Source organism: Cebidichthys violaceus, unplaced genomic scaffold (genome assembly GCF_023349555.1).
Source record: "Cebidichthys violaceus isolate CVI_PGR_0920_01 unplaced genomic scaffold, fCebVio1.0.p SCAF_6, whole genome shotgun sequence".
In the NCBI taxonomy this organism is placed as follows: domain Eukaryota; kingdom Metazoa; phylum Chordata; class Actinopteri; order Perciformes; family Stichaeidae; genus Cebidichthys; species Cebidichthys violaceus.
The window spans coordinates 16,461,017-16,487,069 of record NW_027176816.1 but is presented as its reverse complement, the minus strand read 5'-3'; the positions used below and the strand labels follow the sequence as shown (position 1 = coordinate 16,487,069).

General features: G+C 40.8%; 1 protein-coding gene across 2 annotated transcripts; it reads left to right on the top strand.

Annotated features, from left to right (window-relative positions):
• The first annotated feature begins 441 nt into the window (after window positions 1–441).
• On the top strand, window positions 442–25,409 carry LOC137889396 (solute carrier family 41 member 3-like). 2 transcript variants are annotated; one of them, XM_068733239.1, is made up of 11 exons: window positions 442–562; window positions 2,051–2,409; window positions 11,181–11,288; window positions 12,560–12,631; window positions 12,868–13,012; window positions 14,444–14,590; window positions 15,815–15,959; window positions 16,284–16,363; window positions 18,919–19,053; window positions 20,316–20,464; window positions 21,359–25,409. In XM_068733239.1, the coding sequence occupies exons 2-11, from the start codon at window positions 2,095–2,097 to the stop codon at window positions 21,530–21,532; spliced, it is 1,470 nt and encodes a 489-aa protein (XP_068589340.1). In that variant the 5' UTR covers window positions 442–562; window positions 2,051–2,094; the 3' UTR covers window positions 21,533–25,409. The 2 variants fall into 2 exon arrangements, with proteins under 2 accessions (XP_068589340.1, XP_068589341.1); XM_068733240.1 differs by lacking the exons at window positions 442–562; window positions 2,051–2,409 and adding an exon at window positions 5,928–7,244.
• Window positions 25,410–26,053: the final 644 nt, after the last annotated feature.

Sequence of the window (26,053 nt, the reverse complement as noted above, 5' to 3'; positions counted from 1 at the left end):
ATTGTTTTGCACATGTTCTGATTATGTTTCTTTCGTATTTTTAAATTCCACACAATCTACAATACAGCTATCCTGCTGTTATTCCTATGACCGGTGAGTTCTGTTTGGGGGCCTTTGAAAGGTTGAGGTTTGGACCCCTTGTCTCATGAATTTTGAACTCCTGACATGGCAGATTAAAAAAAAATCCATCTATGTTTTACTACGTAATGACACAAATACAAATACTAAATAAATACATTTAAATATTAGTAATAATAATAATAAAAACACGACACTTTATGTAACATTTGGGATATATTTACATTATGTCTGCAGCTTCTCACTTTCGCCACTGGGGGGCGGGGCTACACCTTGTGCTTATCCAATCGGAAAGCGTCCAGCTGTATAACCTAGGTTACCGTGGCTGTGGCATTATGGTATGTCGACATGGCAGCGTGCAGTGGAGGCATGGGAGTCAACAGGAGATTGTTGATGGACATTTGAACGTTCTGACGCGGATCTAATGAACCTGCGGACACGTTTGGACGTTTCGCCGGATTTCCGGGAGTCTGTCGTCGACATTGTGTGTACACGTTTGTATTTGTGTCGTTTTAAGCCGTTATTCCGGTCTCTTTGGTTTCAGATGGACTGAGTGGTTCATCAACGTAACATCGCGTAACGCTAGACAGATGCTTTCAGTTTCCTCAGTGTGCACAAGTCGTCCTTAACATGCGACTTAAAACAAGATATCAAATGAGGTCGTTCCACAGAACTGAAACGGCCGTTTCGTCCTTGTTAGACTTCACAGCTAAAACTTGCATTTAAGTATTTGAAATGGTGTAAATGAGCGCTTGTGATATTCTTTCATGTATCAGTACTGTGTTATGTTGGCCGATGAGACTGTCAATAATACACATTGCACTTTGTAAAAACTGGTGATCCTGTGTTTCCATATTTTCTGTCCTGAACCACAGAGCTTGTGTTTAGCCCACACAGGAAACTAGACATTAGATGTTGGAATTTAAACAGCCACATAAAAGGTTGCCCAATGTTCCTAATATATCCTGGACAATTAGGTGTTAATGATTGTAAGAGTGAGGCATTTGAACACGCCTGAGAGCTGAGCATCTGTTTATTTTCTATCTAAGGACAGCTTTCTTGTCTTTATAGAACTCAGCAGGGCAGTGAGTATTAAGAGTTTCACAGGGTCCTGAAAACCGAGTCAAAGACATTTTAAACTAATATAATTCAATGAAGCAGTAATGTAGACAAAGGGATTATTAGATCTACTAGTGGGGAAACTGATGACGAATATTGAGAACCAGACACCCGGATATTTTTAATTTAAATATAGAAAAGGATATATAGATCTGCTGGACAGTCACCAGGCTAATACATGATTAATCAGGATGATAAATGGTCTCATTATTTGAAAAAAAAAAAAAAGATTGATATGAACACATTTTTTGAGGCTGTATATTTGACCTCTCACATATGGAGCCCTGCGTCCAACAAAAGGCAGAACAATCTGACAATAAAGATAAAACTGAATTGGCTAAAACATTAAATAATTAACATGGAATCTAAATGGAAATAATACATATTTTACATTTTCCTTCAACCTCCAGTCAGTTGATAAAATACATTGAAAGAAAGGAGTGCTAGCTGAGCACCAACCCTTTTAGCTAGCTAACGAGCTAATGAAGCTAACGTTCATCATAAAACAACAGTGCAGTGTACTGCTGTAGCTTCACTGTATCAACTCTTGTAACAGTATAGCTGAAGGTTTTCAATAGAAGGCTAATGCTAGCTTCCTAAGCTGCAAATAGATAGTAAACCGAGGAGCAAAATTAGATTTAAACTTATTTCAGGTAAGGGAAATAATCAAATATTCTAGGTGATACCAACTCATTGGAGGTTGAAGGAAAACTGTAAAATGTTGTATTTCTTTCCACACACCATTTGAACAATAACTGACAACACTATGGATATAAATGTTGCATTTTTGCTGTTCGTTGGTTAGCAGGCACCGTACAACACAGGTCTGACCCATTTTATTCTGTACCCGCAGATTAAGCCAACACCACCCCACTCATCACAACCACCACCGCCATCATGCCCGGTGAGGATAAACCACCACAACAACAGACCCGCCAGAGGAAAAAGAACAAAAAGTCCCGCTCCAAGGGCAAGAGTCCGGGTGGGAGTCTGAATGCCCCCCTAGGAGGCGCCGTAGACGGCCAAGATGACCTCTTCTTACCCCCGGCGCCCCAACCTCCTCTTAAAAAGCCGGCAGAGGAGAAGCCAAAAGTGTCCGTCGCCAAAGTGGATGAGGAGTCGTCCATTGCTATCTGTCTTCAGGTGGTGTTCCCCTACCTGCTGGCCGGGATGGGCATGGTGATGGCCGGCATGGTGCTGGACGACGTACAGGTGAGTGCACGGCCATGAGGCTGGTTTTGAGATGGTGAAGTGTGCACATTACTACCTAATGGTGACGGCTTGATGTGTGGATATTTGGTGTATTTTTTATATCTTATTGTAAAGTTGATGTTAGAATTAATTTCCAACCACCAGCAGTGAGACTTCTAGCGTGTTGTATTTTATTGCCATTGATAAGTTGCTAGTTCATTGATATTATTTGCCCATTTTTTGGTAAATTTCTACTGTTGTAATCTCTACGTCATCTGCAAAGCGCAGGCACGTTTTTCCAATTGTCTATTATCCAATAGTTGTGTTGAACCCGTTGTGGTCTTCTGCTGCTGTAGCCCATCTGCTTCAAGGCGCAACGCATTCATTGATGCTCTTCTTCATGCCTCTGTTGTTACGAGTGGTTATTTGAGTTAATGTTGCCTTTCTATCAGCTCCAAACCAGTCTGGCCATTCTCCACTCGTTGCTGCCATCAAATAGAGAACTGCCACTCACTGGATATTTTCTTGTTTTCTCTGTATGGTTGTGCGGGAAAAATCCCAGTAGATCAGCACTTTCTGAAAAACCAGCCTGTCTGGCACCAACAACCATGTTCAAAGTTACCTTTCCTCCCCATTGGGATGCTTGGTCTGATCTTCAGCAGATCGTCTCGAACATGTCTACACGCCTAAATGTATTGAGTTGTTGGCACGTGATTGGCTGATTAGATATTTTTGTTAACGTGCAGTGGAGGAAGTTTCTGTGTGTGCATCTATTACATAATAAATGTGTTAATAACTGAGCGATGGTATTTATGTCTATAAATGTCTGTACATTATCCCACCAGTGACAACATAAAGCCCACTTTTCCATTAAAAAAAAAATAATGATAGTTTGTTTCAAGAGGTTGCTAATGACACATGAATTAGATATTTTCATGTCTGGGAAAAAATGCAGGATTAAACGGTTTACTGCTTTGTTTGTTTGTAAAATTGGTCAAATATTAGCTAAAATGCAGGCACAAGTTGGTCACAAGCAGCAGAGGTCGAGACACATTCCCACTTCAAGTAGATGGAGAGGAAATGAAGGGGAATCGCAGACACCGCTGTCTGCTTTATGATAAGCTGCCACCACTTTCTCTCTCTTTCTGTCCTCCACTGATAGACGCACATCTTATCCTCACACGGCTCATTCTCTTTGCTTCATCTAGTGATTATCAGTGTTTCCTCCACGGTATCTGTTTCCCTCCCGCATATGACGGGAGGACAATTAGTCACGAGTATTGGCTGGGTCCTGCGTCTCGAAGCGCAGGGGACATAGAAGGACAAAGAGAGACGCCTGTCTGAGTGGGGTAAGGAGATAAACACAGGAGCACTTCACTGTCAGCAGTTAGGATTCTTATTGTAGCCTGTAATGGGTTTGGATCTTGTCTAAATAATCACTTCCTGTTGTCATAGCTTCAACTTATATCCCACAGGACATCCTATGTCTGCCACCGGGTTTCTTTTAAATTTTCACCCTCTGTATTTTGCCATTGCTTTCCGAGACATGGCTCACTCAGCTTTACTAAGCTTGGGCTGCATTATACAATTATGCAAAAACGCCTACAAAACATGACTTGAAATGGATGTTGGGCCTTTAAATCACTCGTTCCTGAACTACTAAAATGTTGACCATCGCCGCAGCTAGATGATGCGCTCCTTCTGTAAAATAGGGTTGCTAAAGTTTTAGTTTTAAAGCTACACCTGCCAATACTTGGTCAGCCTCCCAGAAGCCCGGACCATAATATATGCTGTGAATGATGAGATGAATACTTTTTTTGCCAAACTGTTACAACATGCACTAGAAGTGGGGGAGGGCCAAAGACTAATTTATTGAATAAAAGTGATACAGGAGAATGATGTGTATGTGAGAGGAGCAAAGAAAGAAACAATATAATCTGATGGTGTGGCTGCTTTTATGGAATGCACAGCTAACATGTGAAGGTCGACTGGTATTATCAGTCTCACCTGAACCCCGGTGCTCTGCATGCAGTAAATTAAAGGCTGCATGTGGAGTGTGAGTATGTGTAGCAAATTAACTTACCTGCTAGTTTATAGTTATCAATCAACAAACTTGCAATTCATGGTGTCTTGCATTGTTGTCAATTAAATACACCATCTGATAAATATTTAAAACGCATGAAATTAGAAAAGTGTAATTTTGCCCAGGATACATATTGAGCTGCACTCAGCCCAGCTAGCAGGAGCTCTGCAGGCCGACGCCGGTCTTAGCGGTTTGCTGCTCGGAACGGAAACGTATTCAATGCAGTTGAATTTTCAGGGAAATTAATTTAACTGCCATTGATTATGGATTGGTCCTGGACGTCAGTGTTATTGCACAGGTTTAAAAGTGGGTGTGAATGCAGTAATGGCGGCTTGTTTGCTTCCGGGATATGTCTGTTTGATTCATAAAAAGTCTTCTACACAACTATTTACATCCCATGTTTCTGAAGTGTGACTGCTTTTCTCATCAGGAGAAGTACTGGTTAGTCTTTGTATAATGTCTTTGCTATGTAGTTGCATTGTGGGAAATGTAGGCTCCAACGTTTTGTCTCCTGCGAGTCTCCAGACTTTGTGAAAGTGCAATGGCACATTGCTGGACTACCTTGGTTATTCTGAGAAGGAAAACATATGAAGCATCCATAGTTGAAGCTAATAAGATACTCAGAGTTATATAAGTTGACTGGGTTAAAGAGTTTACTATAATCTTGTTTTGTTTTTTTATAAAACTTAATCTTTAGGTATTGATTTGACAAACACAAACATGATTTTTTTTCCAATGGAAAATACACAATTTTGATGGTTTACAGAAATAAATAGGCAAAATGTTTCACCCTTTACAGTCTAGTGACAGAGTTTGAATCTTGATGTGTTTTTGAGTGAAGAGAAAAAGTTAAATCAATTCAAATGCAAATAAACGACTCTATAAGAAAGAGATCCTTAGATTCTTGGGATCTAAAAAGGGCTCTGAAATCAATATTATAGTCCAGGGGAGCAATGTTTTAGTCACACAGAGAAGTACGTATTTGTTTAGTCTAACATGTTGTTTTAAAGTAAAAGAAAGCTCCGGTACCAGGACCTTTATGACAGGATCACAATGCAAATATAGCAGGTGGAGGCGAGCTGGAGATGGATGGAATGGACGGAGAGAAAGAATGAGTCACGATGTGGAGAGAGAGAGAGAGGGTGAAAATGCAGCGCAACCAGCCGACGTGAGGAGAGGGATGTCACATGGAGGGAGAGCGAGGTAGGATGAGGCAGACACGCAGCAAGAAATAGAGGCGGGGGGGGGGGGGTAAGCCGGTTGTTTCCCCTCATGAGTTTGCATGTCGGGCAGCGCAGACAGCCCTGCCTCTTCCTCTACTACGTCACAGCAGAGCAGAGCAGAGCAGAGCGGAGGGAGCAGGACTACCCTGACGCCGACCGGAGGAGAGCAGCACTCCAGCCTGCCAGATGACGGCTGCTGCATCTCTTCAGTGGACCTCCTGGGATCTCTTACTGACATCACTGAGTTCTTTTCTTTTGTTTTCCTCCTCACCCTCATTGTGAGCCCACCACAACAGAGGAGCTGGGTTGACAGAGACACAAAGGAATCCCGCTGCTTCCAACTCTCCGGACCTTTTGGACTGTTCTTCCTCGTCTTCTTGCCGCCGTCAATCATTCAGCTGTCACCCCGAGCGTCTCTATCATTTTCAAGATACAGCTGTGCATTCAAGCTGGAGGTCAATCGGATTTCAGGCTGAATCAAACAGATTGAGGACTAGAGCCAACAAACGCTAAACTCCTAAAGGCTTTGAACTACATCAAATGGATTCTGGAGTAGATCCAAGATCCTGGACTTTTTGAAAACTGAACTCTCCACTGTCTGATTCATTCCTCTGTGTCAACCTGTGTGGATGTCGAAGCCATCTTACTAACCTTTTACCTGAAAAGGCTGTTTGGTTAAAGACAGACTTTGACTACAGATGTGGACACATCTGCGCTTGTCGACGAACATCGGATGTCGATGAGTAAGAAATGGTGTTGATGATTGTGTTCCGCGGTGGTGCTGACAAATGGATTCCTCATCACTGCTGACTCACCACTGGGCCAAAGATGTCACGCTCCATTGCCCCCACATTAGAATTAAAGCCTTTAACTTTGACTTTGTCTGGGGAAAAAGATAAGCAATCGAACAAACGGGAAATTAAGTGACAATCTTGTATTTGTTTTACATCTGACGACATGGCAGTAGCTGCTTACCTAGAATCCAATTTTCCTCAGAGGTAAAAATGACTCATATCAGCTGTTTTACTTGTTCATTATCAAGGAAGATTGAAGAAAAGCTTGTCATTTCTTTTTAATTCTTTGATAGTGGCTCAAACGTGCAGTCACAAATCATGTGTCTCAGTTTACTTTATTTATTCAGTTTATAACCCTTTTTAAACCAAGGACGACCACATTGATTGGTTTCTTCTTCAATACTCACCTTGCTCACTTTGTTTGGAAAAGTGAAACTCAAACCAAGTGGGTTTTTTGGACACATCAGAAGCAAGTTTTTTCCTTTCCACTTGGATCGCATTTAGACTTACCATGGGATAACTACACGTTGAACTAAGTGCTCAAGTAACCCCAAGTTCAACATGGTGGTGACTCGTCTGGAGCTGGAGCTACGCTACCAGGGCAAGAAGCTACGTGGCGTGACCTGGAAGTTGACTCGGTCAGAACATGGATTCATACCCGAGAGCTCCTGGCTCATTGCTGCCCAGGTTATAGTGCCGTACCTGGTGTCAGGGCTCGGACTGGTCTCCGCCGGTATTGTTATGGACCTTATACAAGTATGAAAATCTAAGAAATAACATTTGTGGCATTGTTTTTGAGAGATTAATAGATGGATGAAATGGGATGGGCACCATCTGAGATTTCTAGATACTAGTACTTTAACAAATAACTTTTTTTTACTAAATCCATTTTATTTTACTAAACAAAAGTAGCCATAGTTGTTAAATCTTAAATTCTGTCACAAACGTCAATCCCCTCAATTTGCCAGACTATTTTGTAAACCCATTTTACATCTAGCACTGCATTCGCCATTGGGTCTGAAAGTTGCATTGGAAGTAAATCGTCAGGCACTCAACATCCAATACGGACATCATTCCGAGGTTACTGGGCTGAAACACAAGTACATTAGACCTACTGTACAATCATTTTGACGACATAAAATAGCTTAACTTTTTCTAATGTCTAATCAAAGTAGAGAAGAAGAGTATGAATCTGAGAATTGATTTGATTGCCAATTTCTTTGGTCCTTTACAGTTTTTGATACTAGATAATATGGACACGTTAGTCGGTAGCATAGAAGCATGGAGATCAAATTTGGACCCTACCAGCCCTGTGGTTTGATGGGTGAATGGCTTGTTGGGCTGACAAACAGTTTATCGTAGTGTTACGGATGAATAGATGATGTGGAGAGATGGGTGACCGTGCACATACTGTATCCGGAGAGTTGTAGATAGTTGAATGATGAATGAATAAAGAGTAGAGTGAAAGGCGGAGATCGACTTTACCTGCTGCTTGGGTAAGAATGGTCTCAGCTGGCATCGTTTTTATATCCACGTGTATAAGTTAGGGGCAGACCAAAATATTTGACATTTGCCACGACATCGTCGCAAATGCGTAGCACCCACCCTCCGGCTCCCCCTCAGGTAAGCGCTGTGAGCATTGTTTGCGCTGTTTGCGCTGTTGGTCTTGTTAGCACTGTTAGCTGTGAGCCGCCAGCTCAGCAGACTCCATATTGAGAGCCGTGTGGAGGCAATAGATGTGGTCCGGATTTTGTATTGAGCACCTTTTTAACGCCTTTTGTTTATGGGGAGGGTTACAGGAAAACAAATGGTTAAATTGGTGGACAGAATCATTTTTAGAAAAATTGCACAGGTGGGGTGGATGGCTGGCAGTGTTTTCTTGCAACAGACCGAAGCAGCCACAGTATTTGTAAGCGTCCTGCTTCCCCGTCGACGGTGCAGCTTCCTGTTCAACTGACGGAGCCCTGAAGTGTGTACCGTCCACCTCTCTGAGCTTTCCGAATCAAATTTAGATGTGGGGAGAGGAGAGCCTTGGAATGAAAGTGGACGGTTAATTTAATAAGTTGGACGATGAAAGAACAGAGGCCAGAGAGAGGATATGGAAACTTTAGTATCTTGGAATCACATAGAAGAATTACAGCAGAAGTGGGCCATGTCCCAAGATAGCCACCCAACACGACAGTCGTCAGCTAGACCTATCAGTCCAGATCCTGAAAACGATGTGTATAAATAGACACACACAAAAGCAAACTTTGATGTTCACTATGCTCTTTATCATCCCTCTGTTCTTTCTCATGGCCTTGTTTAACCCCCTTAAACCTCATCACCTCCTCCCCTCCCTAGTTGCTGCTATATTAACAATTCAGGAGGCAGGAACGATCGCATTGGTCGTGTTAAACGTTGGTGGGTGGAGCTAAAGCACAAGGGCACAATAGATACCCGGTTGAGGAGGAGCTTAGGTCAAAATATTAAAAGAATATAAACAATGTTCACTAAATAATTATTTTTTCACGTGTTTCTTGAACATGGCATTCGTGCCTTGGCTACCATATTGATGGAGCTGTTCTCTTGCCCTTTTTCATTGTGCTTCACTCTGTGGCAGCTGTATAGCCTAACGCCACCCGCCGTGTTAGCCGCTACAAAGCTAAAATAACGATACATTTGTCAGCATACATAACACTACAGCTCCCTTTAAAATGTATTAGCTCTGCACTGATGGTGACACATCCACATACACCAGCACTCAGTTTAGAATGTAATCTGTGCCGTCTTAAAACACTAAGCTAGCCGCCAGACTTGACCCTGGAAAAGCTGTAATGCTGGTGATCTTAAACCCATGGTGATCTCGGACTTATGGGAAATATTATCAAAAAATTCAGTTCTCGGCTCGTGGATGTATGCCTCTGCCAAACATATTTCCTATGAGACATCTGTGTAAAATTGTCATAATTAGCATGTGATTTCTCTGTTTTGTGAGGTCACAGTGACCATTGGCCAGAGCTGCTTGATGTCGGGTTGCTTTTCTCCAAAAGTTGATTTGCTTTTAACTTTTCGCTGCAGGCCGCTGTGTTTTCAGCAAAATATTTCCTTACTTCATTACACCCATTTTGATTCAGTTTAACTGAATCACTGATCATATTTGGTGCTTCCAGGACATTGTTCCCCTCGAGAAATGTTTTTTTTTTTCATAACAAAACTTCTTATCTCACACTCTTTCCTTCTCTTTCCCTCCATCCTTCCTCTATTTCCGGCCTACTCTGTCAGTTCCTCCGCTCATCTTTAATTCCCTAGCTCCCTTCCTCCCTGCCTCTGCTCCACATCACTCTGCTCTTGGCAGCTCTGCTCTTCTTTTATATGTGCATCTATTTAGGGACCTAAACCATCTTGGACCTGCCAACTGGAGTTGTAGTGAGAAAATAGGAGGCAGACTCTGTGAACTGTGCTTCTTCTAAACCCACTGAACCTCTGCAGTACGGCGTCAGGTGATGCTCAGAGATGTGGAAACAGGAAAAGTAGCCTACTGGGTTAGTCTAGAATATGTGATGTGCTTATTTAACTGCATCAGTAAGGGACACGGTTCAGAGGGTCCATCTGTGGAGGTGGAGATGCTGTTTATGCCTCCATGCTGGAGATAGCGGGGCCGTCACCATGTTTTTTTTGCAAAAAATGAACAAGTTACCATATTTGGAATGCATGACGTAGAGACACTGTATACGTGTCTGGGAGCAACCTGTCAATCCCAGTAAGCCCGCCCTAAAGCATACTCTGCTTTATGGTCCATTTGACTCTAAATTGGACCATCATTTAAATCATGCTGTTTTGAAGACTTGAAAATAGACATTGAGACCATAAACTCTAAAACTCGTTTACTGAGGTAATACATCAAGTGAGAAGTAGAGTCATTTTCTCATAGACTTCTTTACAATCAGACTTATTTTTGCAACCGAAGGAGTCGCCCCCCTGCTGGTCAGTAGAGAGAATGCAAGTTTTAAAATGCTTCCGAATCGGCTTTACTCGGCAGGAATATAAACCTGTAATCTCTATAACTCTATAAACCTATTCTGCATTCACATCAACACAACGGGACAATATTTTGGTATCGGAAGCATTCTGCTTTCCGTTTGTAGTCCGAGTAGTATTGACAAATCATGTTTGAGCGGGCTTTGGTTGAATGCAAGTTAACAGTTTGTGTTGAGAGCAAAAGAGGCTGGAACGCAATCACAGATCCCACCGGCTATCGTCTGATGATGACTTTAAAATCAATTGTAAACTGGCTACTTGTGAAATAGTCCGGTCGTACATGTGGTCTCTCAACCACAACTCCACTCTGGCATCTCAAGTTTCTAATGTAAGCCTGTAAACAACGAGCAGCGCACGGAAAAGGAAGTCTTTGCTGGCTACACCTGGGAACCCCAGAAATATGGGGTCGTCGTCAGACCGATAGCTGATGGGGATGAGATTGAGGTCACTGCGACCTTGTATCCATCGCATCCTTGTGAACGCGATATCTAAAGAACAACTTGAGCGATTTACTTCAAATTTGGCACAAACGTCCGCTTGAACTTAGGGATGAACTGATTCTGTACTGATTTTGGTGGTCCAAGGTCCCTGTGACCTCACAAAACACGTTCTGACGCCATTGCTCAAGAATTTGTGTGTGTGTGTGTGTGTGTGTGTGTGTGTGTGTTCCAGCACTGGAAGGTGTTTAAGGTGATAACGGAGGTGTTCATCCTGGTGCCTGCGCTGGTTGGACTCAAAGGAAACCTGGAGATGACCCTGGCTGCTCGCCTCTCCACCGCGGTAAGACGGGCTGTGGTGTTAAATACTTTTAAGGTCCAAATAATGGAAAACTCATTTTCAATGAAGACCACATTCTTCCCGATATATTTGTAATTCAAGAGATCACTGTTACCAGCCTACATACAATTAATCATGACAACTGACTCAGGACCAAGTCCTACTTCTACACCTTTTGATACCACATGATGCCAATGTGGTTTGTTTGTTTCCCAGCTCAGTCTGAGGTCTACCAGCTATTTTGCTACAATAAGTGTCTTTGTGTTGGAGTAACCTGCTTCAAGTCTACAATGCTTCCTTGAAGTACAATTAGGCATGATAATGCAACGTGTTAAATTATTCAGAATGATATTGAGATCCTGCTTTAGTAGTCCTGTGCAAATGGCACGGTACTTTTGCAGTTGTTTACAACATTTTCACAGTTTTTGGAAGGTCCTTCCTGTAAGTTCTAACATTTTATAGACCGATTTATTGCTTTGTCATCGTATCTGGGGACACGGTGACAGTCAGTCCAGCAGGGCAGGAAACACAAGCGGTCAAACCATCACCAACCATCTTTTTTTTTATTGAAGCCTGCATATAACAGTGTAATTATTTTGTACATGTGGGTTATCAAATATATACCCACTGGGTCCCTATACCCAGCTAAGACTGTGAGTAGGTACAAGGGAAGAAATTGAGAGGTTAGGGAATAAGGTAGGTAACAACCTTCAGTTTAACAGCAACCTAGAAATACATTTAACTTTTCCTTCCTTAGTACCTACTCACAGTAATATTTACAGCGTACAGTAAGAGCGTTTCTATGTAACAAGACAGGAAAAGGCAGTGCAGATATTGGAGTAACAAAATATTGGAAAATATTATTGATCTAGGCTAGCTATAAAAATAGTTGCTGTCGTAAAAGGACTCATAGGCTATGTAAGTTAGTCCCCCTGTAATAATTGAATGTGTTCTGGGTAATTAAAAAAAGTACTTGCGGTGTAATTTATTACTATGTTCATCCTAAATACAAATATGTTCCTGCCTTATTCCTTCCACTTTTTCTTTTGTACCCCAGTGGGTACCCGGTATTCCATCGGTACCCCTGTATATAAAATAAAATAAGAATTACACTATAATCTGTGGGCTGTAATCTGAAGTGTTACCCAAATAAAACTGGAACACCAACATATAATTGGAATACTAAATTCTGTCAAATCTATATAACTGGAACAATTTAAATGTCCTTTTCCCCACTTTCTCATTGAAGTGGTGCTATCTCTCTTTGTTTGCAGGCCAACACAGGACAAATGGACGACCCCGATAAACAATGGACCATGGTGTGCAGCAATCTGGCACTGATACAGGTAACATACTTACTGGATACTCACATGTTGACCAGTTTAGGCAAAAAAGAGATGCTTTGTTTAGGTCCGTGTGGTTCCCTGTGGTCTAACCTCTGGTGTTGTGCAGACCAAACGATTCGATGTTTAATCAAGGAGATAATCGGCGGATCAACCAGTGATGAAGATAACTGTTGGTTGCAGCCGTACGTAAATGTCACCGCTCTGTGCGTCACATTTGTCGTCGTGGTTTTCTGCAGATCCAGGCGACTGTGGTGGGTTTCCTCGCGGCCGTGGCGGCCGTGTGTTTGGGGTCGTTTTCCAGAGGGGGGGTTGAACTGGACCAGGCAGCTGTTCTCTGTGCCAGCAGCATCACCACGGCCTTTGTCGCTGCTCTTTCCTTAGGTAAGCAACAAGGGACGCTTCCACTGTTTTGCTACACAAATTGTATAAATCCATTACGGTATTTTCCAATTGTTTTGGCTCAATTTTCACTTCTAAGTTTCAATGGGCAACACTTTTAACTCTCCTAAATTTGGTCTCAAAATTCCGCATGGCGAGTAATGAAAACATCACGCAGAAGGTTTATTAGAACATCAAAACAAGTTTAGAAATTATGTCATTTTTGTGATTTGAAATAAAATGATTGTCATCAAATAATTCTGTCAAACTGTTACTAATAGTCATAAATGCAAAGAGAGGTCAAGTGAGTAAGAAATGTCAGAATTTGGTCAGTTTGGCTCTTTGTGTTAAAAGTGTTGTTTTGTTCTCATTGAAACGCTTTTTAGGAAACTGAGCCAAAGCTATTGTAATGTGCTATACTAGTCGCCCTCTGGTGAGTGTTCATTCAACTGGCATGAATGTTGAGGGTTCATCAGGAACTGCACAGAGAAAAATGTGTAAAATCAATGTGTATAGATGCAGTGACGGGAGACGCCATTGCTCACGTCTTTACTTAACCGCGTGTCCTTTGAATGCTATAAAGGAATCATTTGTCGTTCGGGGGAAATGTTCTGATAAGATTTAGTGCAGAGAGTTTGATGAGAACATTGATACCACTCTCAATATGAAGCTAATCTTCTCATCTAACTCAGAGAGCGACTAAAAGTATTTTTCTAAAACGTGGAACCGTTCGTTCCATAGTAAGTAAAAGTAACATGTAGCTTCTGGTTTTTTTTTACTCCCGAAGTTAAACACCATCAGTGAGTCCAGTTCAGCATATTCACCGAGCAGCATGTGCGTCTATCCCCATATCACCCTCTCCCCTCCTGTAATCACTGCATAATCCATAATTCATCCTCACATTAAATGTTCTAGTGTTCAGCAGAAGCTTGATCAGTTTCTCCTGGTTGATAATATTTTTGCTGATTGCTTGAGTAACGTCTCAGTCACCTCTTTCCAGTGTTCCTTTCCTCACTCTTGTCATTTTTAATATTTCTCTATGAACCAGTCTGCTTTTTCTTATTTTGCTGAGCTCTAAATACAGCTAGTCTAAAGGTTTCTCTTTTCCAGAAAGCTGTCATAACTTGAGGCTGCTTGATTCTCTGAAAAATTGTCTGTATCAATGTTCAGGCCGAAAGCTTTTTTGTCATCTTGTAACTCTGATAAAGAGCTCTCGCTCAGAACTCACTGAGCTATTTAGTGACGCCTCGGTTGAAAGCGATGACTTTTTTTTTTTTTTTTAAATCCATCATCTGGTTTTCTGTTTCTGTCCGTTCACCTCTCTCTCTCTCTCTCTCTCTCTCTCTCTCTCCTCTCTCTCTCTCTCTCTCTCTCTCTCTCTCTCTCTCTCTCTCTCTCTCTCTCTCTCTCTCTCCTGGTCCCCCCCCCCCGTAGGCCTGGTGATGATCGGAGTGATCATCGGCTCCAGGAAGGTGGGCATCAACCCCGACAACGTGGCCACGCCCATCGCTGCCAGCCTGGGCGATTTGATCACCCTGTCCCTGCTGGCCGGGGTCAGCAGCACACTCTACGAATATAAGGGTGAGGAGATACAGGGACACTGAGGCATGATGGGAGATAAACCTTTCACTCTGATGTGTGTGACTCTGTGTCACAACTGTCTGTGCCGCTCCGGTGTGTTCACTCGCATCGGGATTTTTACATTTTGTCCCGTTAAATGAGTGAAAATTATTATTGCTATTATGTCCAATGAGAAGCAACATTTTGACGATTGCCGTTTTTCACGCTGATGACTAGATGGCAGCAAAAGTCGGGTATCAAAGGCTCGACACGGGGGGGGGGGGGGGGTGCTTTCCAATATGCTAACGCATGTCCTGGATTAGTCCCGCCCACGAGAGATGCGAGCGGAGGCTGCGAGGAAAAGGAGAGAGGACGCGATGCGACAGGCGTTCAACTGAAATGATACATCTTTTCATCAGAGACGTCATTTTAAAGCGACGTCAGTTAAATGACGTGTGTCACAGCTGCAACAGCTGTTCATTGTTTTATCATACACCTGTATTTCATGACCTCTGTCAGATGAGCATAACAGTGTTCATGACAACATGACAAATATTTACTGTTACTTCAATTATATATAATAATAATATATATATATATATATATATATATATATATATATATATATATATATTGCTACACAAGCGGTGAGGGGCAGAAAGTTTGATCTCAAATAACTCAACTTATTCAAAAGCAGCTGTTGTATCTGTAGAATACCGCCATGGTGTAACATTATTCCAGCTGCATGTCACTGCCTCTTTTACGCCGCGAGTGCCAAAAAGACCTCCGCAAAGGATACACCTATGCTTACTTACTCTCAGCTCCTCCACAAGCCTCCTCATCTCCTCGAGGTGCATTTAAGGAATCGGACAAACCTCAATGATGGCGGAGTAGGAGAACGACTTCCAGGTCAAGAGAGGAAACATTAAGTTAGCATATTGAAGTGTGTGTGTGTGTGTGTGTGTGTTCCTACTGTACAGTACCTCTCACTGTTTAATTTTTTTAAGCTGCTTTATGTAAGTAAAGTGGTGTTTATTAACATTACATTTGGAGGCAGTAGCAATACTGTGCTTTACAGTATCTTGTCAGGTATGTATTTTACTGTGTGTTAACTGTCAACAATTGATGATAGTGCTAAAAATAATTCCAATGTCCATAATTCCATAATTCATGGACATTTTTATTTATTTTTTCTGCCCGTCAGTATGAGTAGAGTATAAGAGGGTGTCTGTCCCTGTCCCACAGATATTTGGTACCTGTCCCCCCTGGTGTGTCTGGTCTTCCTGGCTCTGATCCCGCTGTGGGTGGTGGTGGCCCGACAGAGCCCTCAGATCAGGGAGGTTCTCCGCTCGGGGTGGCAGCCTGTTATAGTAGCCATGTCCATTAGCAGGTATTTACTTTAAATTATTTTAGTTAACTATTAATTCATACATCATCGTATTTAGCACAATTTGTAACTTGTGTGTACAGTGAACTTCATTTTTGAACAGAGGAGTTAATAAAAAATGAAGTGTGTCGTTAGATACAGTCTAATTTAAATGATGTAAGCAGGTTAATCTGAGCCGGTTGTAGTAGATGTTCAGTGAGAAAGTATATCAGCCCTTTAGCTGAAAACAAGATTATCTTTCTTCCATTCTGACATCAGGCTGGGAAATAAACCCGCTGGCAGTGACTGCATGTGGGTCTGATTCCCCTCTGTGTTTGTGCTTCCCAGTTTCGGAGGTCTTATACTGGACAAGACAGTGAGCGATCCCAACTTTAAGGGCATGGCTGTCTTCACGCCCGTCATCAACGGTAAGCCCTTAAAAAGCTAAATGACGCCACAGACATCATTCAGCCATTTTATTGGTTGTTTGCAGTGACAGATGTTTGTACGGCAATGCATAGAGGGTATGTGACCAACGTGATAAGAGAAGCCATCACAATTGCTTTGATATTGACATTATATTTAGCTAAAAACAGGAGTGAATGCGTTTTTTTTGGGTTTTTTTTAAATACAACTCTTTTATCGCTATTTACACGAAAAACCCCAAAAGACAACAAAATCCAAACCACATAAACCAAACAAAAACAAAATATAGCAAAACACGTTCAGAAGAGAAGAACCAAACGGTTGTCATTTACAAAGTTCGTTATAAAGTCTCTTTAGTATGCATACGGCGTCTTCCAGTGGGCTTTCAACATGTTTTTGAACAAAGTCTCAATGTTCAGTCTTTCGTCACATCTCTTTGACCTTTTGGGAAGGTCCGGTCCCACAAAGGTCCGTCCAGTCCCTCTACGCGACAACACAAACTCAACAGTCCTGTCACATCGTCCTTAAAAGCTACATAGCACTGGCTCAGAGTCATCATCATCTCAGACTGCACGGACCCTAGTGGACTCTTCTTTGTGGACTTTTCTTTGTGGATTTGGTGAAGTCAGAATTGAAAACTGCAGAGGGAATGAATTTGAAAAACAGGGTTTTTGTTCTGTTCCTCTATTTACTACTAGTTTGTACACGGATCATCAGCTGGTGAGGATTCTGGCTTTTCGACTGGGACGTTTAGCACTATTTTTTTATTTCATTATTTCATGTACGTAGCCATCAAGTGCATTTCTGAATCCCTTTAGCGGCGGCTCTTGTTTAAAGAGCCTGAAACAAACTCAATGAGCTGAAGTGAGCTCACGTTCACATATTTTTGCGCATTTTGAAGTACGCCATTACAACAGCTGTATGGAAACAGGAGAACTCGATAAAACTTTCATGCAACATTTCAAGAATTTGATTAAAATTCCGCTTGACAGTTGACTTGAAACGCGGCTACTGTTTCAAAACTTACTAAACATTTTAAGTGGTAAAGCGTAGCAACGGTAACTAAGAGGGAGTTTAGCAAGCAGTTTACAGTTTTTCCTCATTTTGTTGAAACGGTCTCAACATTCTCTGAACTATAAGTGCAAACGTCACAACTGTTTGATGGAACTTCACAACTCTGCTGCAAAAGGTAGTAACTCTCCCCAAACATTTCAGTCGAGCTCCTCCAACACTTTGTAATTGGGTCAGTAAACTTGTTCACCGTACTGTTCATAATGTTTGGATGTTTTTTTCGGCAGTCAACCCTGGAAATGTTCCTCTGTTCTGTTCTCCTGTCTGAATGCTATTGTGTATGGCACTGAGCTTTTTAGATTCCAATTTCAACAGTAGGGACCAGTTTGTGCTGTAAATGGAATAGTCACCCTAAACCTTTCATTTAAAGAATGATACAGTGAACAGAACATTTGACACAAAAGGAAAAATTGCAGCAGTAGTTCAGTAAACAAACAAGTTGTACCTCCTCACAGTATGTACGGTACCACCATGTTATGAATATTTATGGAATATACACGTCTGTCTGACAGATTTTGATAACTGAATGGATCATTTTGCATGTGATGGCTGAAACGATGAAGAAGAGCACGACGACTTGGTTATTGTGCAAATTGTAGACTATTGTACTTAGTCTTTCGCACACGTGGGCCATGTGGTTGGTGCCCATCAAAAGTCACATTAAGTGCGTTGAGTAAGAGAAGAGAGATCATCTTAGTCCGCAGGCGGTTCACTGCAAACCCTAAATGGAGGGCGAGACGGAGCAGAGGAAGTGACCAGGAGCAGAGGGAACGAGGAAGAGGAGAGGAAGCTAAATTGGATTTTCACCCCCATAATGCTGTTTTAGAAAGATGAAAAAGAAGAAGAAATAAACCGCCTGGAGAATAAGTGGTTGGGCTGTGAGGTGATGCATGCAGGGATCCGCTGAGTCGTCGATACGAACCACTAATGGTCCACCCCAAGTGTCCTGGCACAGCTGACCTTCAGATTTCTGCCTCATTTTGTCTCTTCCCATCTCTCCACTGTTTTCTCAATCTTTCTCTCACTAAATTCTAAATTTGACAATCTGGTTTGAATTTCCCATTTTCCCACACTTTTTTTTGTTTTGTTTTTTACTAAAAGTTCCCTCGAGCCCTTTCCAATTCAGCAAAAATCTGTGCTGGTTTTTTCGGGTTAAGAACTTGAAAATGTGTTTCGTGTAACTGTATTAGACACACATGCCCCAGTCAACAGCAATAGAGAAATGGATTTTGAAGAACCCTGTTGGATCTGGAAATGTTCTTTTGTATTCAGAGGAAATGTGGCTTTTGAGGAGCGAATAAAAAGGCTTGCATCGCACCAGAATGAAAGGATAAAATATAAACTCGCATCTGTCATGTTTAACCCTAGGGAGCCTTTTTTTTATGTTGCCTTAAAGAACGTCGCAAATCTGCAAATGACTTGTCAAACGGATCAGACACCTTGACACAAACTAAGTCTGCCCCCTGTCTTTCCTTGCCCTGCGTAGGAGTGGGTGGTAACTTGGTGGCCATCCAGGCCAGCAGGATCTCAACCTACCTGCACTTCTGGAGCATCCCAGGGGTGCTGCCCTACAAGATGAGGCAGCACTGGCCCAATCCCTGCATCACCTTCTTCTCCTCAGGTAACTCGGCCATCTGTGTACATAGCAGGATTAGACGCTGACATTTGTCAGAAATGGCCCCGCGGGCCGCCAAGCTCGTTGAATTTGGTGGCCAAAGTTCGGTGACCCACATGTAAACTTATGTAGAAACAATTACAGAAAAGAAACGTTTTCCTCAACTGTGATACTTCAGTAAAGGAGAAGACATTAACAGAATGAACATAAAAATAATAAATAAACGATTGCTGTCAATGAGCCATATTGTTGTTTTTTTTATAGATGCTGGTATACAAGACCTTCTTATAGTCATTTCATAGTTATTTGCAAAAAAATACACAAAATGTGCATTAGTAGTTTTAATGATGCGTTATCAGTTGTTTAGAGCTAGTGTTAGGAAGTTAAACAGCTCATAATTCATCTCTAATGAATCACTTTTTTACTGAATGTTGCATGAATGCATCAGGATGTAACTCAATGGAACCTCCGTATGCTAGCTGTTGGCTGCAGTGCTGCCAACGTTATCTAGCTCAGACTAGTTGTTTACTGTGTAGCATTATCAGGGGTAGGCGGCTATAAGTCATTAATGCTGATCTCCCAATCGCATATTTTTACTGAAAATTGGCCGATCACTTTATTTCACACGATGATTGTTAAGCTCTGTAATTAATCCGCAATTCACATGCGTGTCATTTAATTTGAAAAACTCAAGTCCTTTTTCACAGTATCTTTGTTCTTTTTTGCAACGGGGTAAGACGTTGAAATTTTGCTTCCATTTGTCAGGTGGTCAAAAGAGACAAATAAATGCTAATGCTGATCTGAGTCAGCTGGATGAGACACTCGCCAACGGTTTGCAAAAACAACTTTACAAGTTGATGATATGACAGATGTTGTGATTTCAGCTTGTTCCGCTTCCCACAAGTCACCAAAATAATGCAGATGTACTGTTATTATCTCTGATTATGTGACATTAGTTAGTCTGGAGAACACATATTAATTTTCAGTAGTGTAATCATCCGTTGAAGATAGAATTGGGGATTAAAGAACATTGGATATCATTTTTGATAACCAGAGAGACCTTTTTCTGGAGTCGGTGTCCTTTTTAGGAAGTGAATGGACTCAACCCGCGGTAGAATACCCTGAGGCGCTCGTTAAATAGGTGTTGGGCCGGCTCCTTATTTGAACGCCACAACACAGCAGGACAGGACTGAGTACACGGCGAGGGATCATATCATTAAAATATAGTACCGCTGCCTGTGAAGTACTCACTCCTCTGTGTCCGCCAGGCGTGAACTCCAAGTCGGCGCGGGTGCTCCTGATGCTGGTTGTCCCCGGTCACCTGGTCTTCCTCTACGCCATCTCTCTGCTGCAGGGAGAGGAGGCGCCTATCACTGTCGCCTTCATCGCCTGCTACCTGAGTGCTGCTCTGCTACAGGTAAGCCGACGCAGGTTCACACTCACATTTTGTGAGACGTGGTCATGTCCCGCCAACAAGAAATAGAAGGAAATAAATCTTTTATTTGTATATCCCTGACAATGGCACTGAAGTTTCACATGACTCTCATTTACTCGCAGTATCTGTCTGTGTTGCACAAAATTAAGATGTTGATTGTCTGGCAATCTCCATAATCTCTCGCAGGTTCAAATAGATCTCATGTTTTATATCTGCCCGATTCCAGCCGACTGGGACCTTGAATGAGTTCACTGCTTGGAGGATACATAGGAAGCTCATATTGAGATAACTGGATTTTATTTAACACCATTGATTATACATAAGTGGTTAATTGTTACATAGTTTTTTCATGGAATACAATTGTTGACACTGTTTAGGGTCGGTGTGTTATTTAAAATGCTGGGGATTTTATCCGTAGACTGTAAAATTAACACTGTCACCATGAATGTTTGTGGACTTGGTTTTGCCATTTTGGCTTTTGCAACCAGAACAGAAGTGAAAACACACCGTGAAAGGGTTAAAGTTAAAGTAAACATGGCCAAATCCCAGACCGGTCAAATGGACCATAATTTACTTAATGAACATCATGCTGTATTGAAGAAAACTTGAAACTAGAGGTTGAGACCATAAACTCATGTTTACAATGTTTACTGAGGTAATAAATCAAGAGAGGAGTCATTTTCTCATAGACTTCTATACAACCAGACTTATCTTTGCAACCAGAGGAATCGCCCCCTCCTGACCATTAGAAAGAATGCAGGTTTAAGCTCTTCTGCAGGGGCTTCACTTTTCAGACCCGGAGGTTGCCGCCTTTATATCCATTTGTTGTTTTCCTCTAATCACAGACTTCTCAGCTCAGTTTTCTTATCCCAATAGGTGGCCATCCTCCTTTACTTTGCTGACCTCATCATCCGTATGATGTGGAGACGGAGCCTGGACCCTGACAACTTCTCCATCCCCTACCTGACCGCCCTGGGGGACCTGCTGGGCACGGGCTTTCTGGCCCTCTGCTTCCGCTGCGTCTCGCTGGTTCAGAGCCTGGGTCTCTGAATGTTCCCTCTTTACCCTGAACTCTCAGCCAGCCACTTTTCTCGTTGCACCAATTTTGTTACATTCACACGGAGATGCTTTTGATTGGACAATAAAGCATTTTCTGATGGTTATCACTGGGCCAGTTCACACCGAGAAATCTGTTCTTGGTCGCAAAATCAAACCTTTACAATGACGGAGCGGTGGCAAAGGTGACACCCACTCATTTACACCCATCCATCTGGTCGAAGGAACACATGCCCAGCCAACCATATTCTTTCATTTGAGGACTCTAAAGTATGTAGAAGTTATAGTTCTCTGTCCGTCAATCCATTGAACATTTTTATTGTTCAATCATTCCTCTTTATCTGTCTTTTAGTTTTCACTAAATGTGAGTTTGGTGGCTCTGTGCTCACGACATCATCTCTTTGGCTTCATCAGAGGAAGTTTTAGCAGCTTCACGTCATAGCAGGAAGACTGAACAACTCTGGTCCGTTAGCGGTCATTTGTTTGAATGTGGATAGATCGGATCCACGTTTGGCTGGGCTCCACAACCTCATTAATGTGAGAGGTTGTGGAGGTTGATGAATGTAACACGATTACTGGAGTTTTTATAGACAGTTTTTCCAAATGGGACAGATTTAGTTAGTAAACAAACAAGATATAACATATTAGAGAGCTTTAGAGACAGATTTTGCCCGGATTCTGACATGACAAAACGGTCTCCCCGTTTCCACTCATAATGCTAAGCTAAGTTAGCCGGCTGCGGGTTTTATATCATACTTTCAACACATACATTGGTATCAATCGTTTCATTTAACTCTCAACAAGAGAGTGAATAAGCACATTTCACAAAATGTGGAACTTTTTCTTGAAGGGTTTGAAATTGGATCTGTTCATGTACAAATCACTTTGCAGTTCTACAACCCGTATCCCTGTAACCATTGACAGCTGTTTTATCCTCTGCACTTCTTTCAGTTCAATTGCAATGCAAGACACCAAAATGCAAAACAGATGAGGACATATTTGTCCTGATTAAAAAAAAAAAACACAACTGACTAAAATCCCGATGATGCATCACAGAAACTGTCTCCAGAATGTCTAACATGTAATCAATATATTGCTTTTCTTTGCACATACAGACATGGAATGTAATACATGTGTCACTTGCAAACACTACTGCAGTAAAATTAAGGAAAAAGGGTTCAGAGTTCTCAGGCTGGAAGGCAAGCTGTTCTAACTCCTAAATAGAGGTTGTAATAATGCTTTAAAGTTATGACTTTTTAGGCTGATTATTTTATTCTCCCAAAAAAGCATAAACCTGAAAAAAGTGCAGATAAAGTGCCATTGGATTATCTTCAAGGAACTGTTGTACAGTATTCTACCAAAACAATCTTTTCTCTCAGCTTTCTTATTCATTTGAACTAGTTTGTTTAGGGAAAGTAACTTTAACTTTGCTTATTTCTTACAGTTCCGAGTTTATAGAATATAGTAAGTGACGAGTCCTATAGCCTACAGATTACCAAACCCGATGCGGACTCAAAGCCACAATGCGATAACTACACAGCTTTCTTTTTAGATCCGTTTTGTTGTTTCTCATTAAAAAGTTTTCACTAAAATTACACATTTGTAAGGCAAACTATTTTTCATATAGTTAAACAAATTTCCTGGAAGTCACAAACAGATTATAACTCAATGTTGACCATATATGTAGTCATTATGCACTGATAATTATAAGCGATGAGATTCTACATCGTACCAGAAATTGTTCAAAGGCCCAAACCATCATGTTCCAAAGCACTGTGAAGCCCTGAAAACGTGTCCACACCTCTCACTATTTGTGTAACAGTCTCAATAGTCCAAATTTTGAGCTGCCATTCAATGTATGTAAAACAAAAAGCAATGATTGCAGACTATTTCTACATTGTTTTTACCCGACAGCCCGTGTAGCTGCAGGGAATCCCTCACTACTTGATATAAGGTCCCTTTAATGGAAGGTCCACAAAGCCTTACTGTTCATTATGAAATCATCAGAAACCATAAAACCTCATCATTCAAGCAGTGAATGCATACACATGAACATGTTGGTCTCAAAGATGTGTTCAGACAGATGGCAAAGCTAATATTCCCCTTGCGTCATTCACATGAATGAGACCGTTGGGAATTCAGAATTCACCTTTGTTTTTCCCTCCAGTCTTTTACTTCTTCTTACTCTACGTTTATGAAGCAAATTCATAAAGCCCTGGGATGCACTCAGATTTTTTGTTCAAATTGAGACCGATTTTTAACTGTCATATAAAGTAATTTTAAGCGTCTTGATTTCCCAATTTTGCATTGTTTCGTCTTACATGAACACAGAAGATTACAATAAGTACCACAGTATTAAGAGATCATAGTCTGAAGTAGACTGGGCATTTCTCATTTCTTGATGTGTATATGAGCTTAATCTCAAAACACGATTTCTCAAAATGTATGTGTAAATGCACTCATTACGTCACATGAAACAATTATGTCAGATTGCTAGTAAAACCTAATTTTAGAGACAAACCGCATTAACATTGAAATCTGAGCTATTTCTAAAACAGCCCGTGTTGTCCAAAATTAATCTGTCATGTCAGGTATTTCAGTCTTAGTGGGGCTTTGGTAAAAGCTTTTATTGTGACACTGTTACACAGTACTTTCTACACTAGAAAGTCATGAAATAAAGATATGTACCATTGGAATCACAGTTAATATCACTCTGAAATCTATGTTACCTGTGATACTGTGAGAATTAGACCACAGCTATGGTTGTGTTGTACCAGCACATGAGTGTGTCTTAATCAGTGGAGCTGGATGATATATCTTTATCATCAAGTGTTCACTTTAATCATTATTTATTGTATCATCTCACTTCTGTTTGTCATAAGTAGTTACAGTATGACCAGTGAAACATTCTAGACTTACTGGTTAATTTAATGTATGGCTACATGTACATTTTTAATAACGACTTAATTTAGGTTAGTAATGTGGTAATTTAAAGAAAAAGTTCAATGTTTTGGAAATTATGTTTTTTCACTTAATTGCCAAGACTTAAATGAGAATATCTTCTCATCTAACTCTTGGCGAGGTGGACAATAAGCCTATTTCCCAAAATGTCAAACTATTCCCTTGAAAATTGTGGTTTATCATCTAGCCCTGTCAATAAGTATTTGACAGAGTGAAGGCAAAATAACTGATTGTAAACTTGCACCTTTTCCTTTAATAGTAGTCTACGGTTGCCTTACAACAAAGTTAATGTCAACTCTGTCTAATTTCATCTACAACTATGTAGATGCGACGTAATAGCTTAATTTAAATGTTGCAACAGTCTTTTCTCTTTTGCTGTCTGTTAGCAAAAATTTGTACTGTACTTCAATGTTGACACTGCCACATAATGAGTTTAGAGGCTTTAAAGATACCTTTATTTTGTAATCCTGCTGTGTTCACTGTCACCTGAGCTTCCACATGTTATGTCCTATGTGTGCGCTATGTGTGGAATCAAATATGTGACAAATATTTGGTGACTGTTAATGTGATTTTGTGGCTATGAACAGTTATATTTTAATAAAAACCAACATACCTGTTACTTTGGCACATTTATCAGCCAAGAATCAGATGACTTCTTACTTTGATGCCGTCAGGTGGAAGTATCAATAATGACACCAGGTTTCAATGAAAATTTAGCACAAATTTTATCCAATATTCTGAACAATGGACAAAGAAAATGTGAATTAAAGCAAATTGTATCCATGTTAGTATTAGGTGTTGGTTCATTAAGATAAACAGCTGGTGGTGCTAGTTCTCCAGTCGGGTGCTATTTAACCACTGAGATAGAAGTGAATGTAACAAGATGATGATATTAAAATTGTCATGGCATGTTCACCTGACCCCCAACCTCGTTTGGAAGTGTCGTGAACATTGATTGGATGTAGGAAAGCAGATTGGGCTGTAATTGCATTCATGTTTTTATATGTTCTTTTGCTAACATTAGATATTTACACAGCTAGCAGACATATTTAGCATTACGATACATTTGTTTAATAATAGTTATAAAAAGTCACACTATAGAATGGCAAAAAGTCATAGTATGGTGTTAAAGAAATAAATAAAAAAGTCAGTAAAGTACGTGAAAAAATTATTATAGTATTTCAATATCGGTCACAAAAAGTCATAGTATAGTATGTAAAAAAACGTCTGTCAAAAATTCATACTATAGTAAGTCAAAAAAGCCATAGTATATATAAAAGTCATAGTATATTGAGTCGCAAAAGTCATTCCAAAAAACTGATATACTGTTACAGAAAAAGTAAGATTATATATATATATATATATATAGAAAAACATAGTATCAAGTCAAGTAAAAACATTCTAGTCTAAAGTCAACAAAAAGTCACAGTACAGTATGTCGAAAAAGTAATACAGTATTTCTAAAATAAAGTAATTAAAACGTCAATGTGAAAAAAAAGTTGAAAAATATAAAAAAAAAAAAGTCAGTTGTAAAAAATTTTAGAAAATGTCATA

What these genes read in the sequence shown, in the direction of transcription:
- LOC137889396 (XM_068733239.1), top strand. Translation starts at nt 2,095, where the DNA reads ATGCCCGGTGAGGATAAACCACCACAACAACAGACCCGCCAGAGGAAA. An exon ending in GTAGCCATGTCCATTAGCAG is followed by an intron (nt 15,960 to 16,283) that starts GTATTTACTTTA and finishes TGTGCTTCCCAG; the next exon opens with TTTCGGAGGTCTTATACTGG. An exon ending in CTTCACGCCCGTCATCAACG is followed by an intron (nt 16,364 to 18,918) that starts GTAAGCCCTTAA and finishes TGCCCTGCGTAG; the next exon opens with GAGTGGGTGGTAACTTGGTG.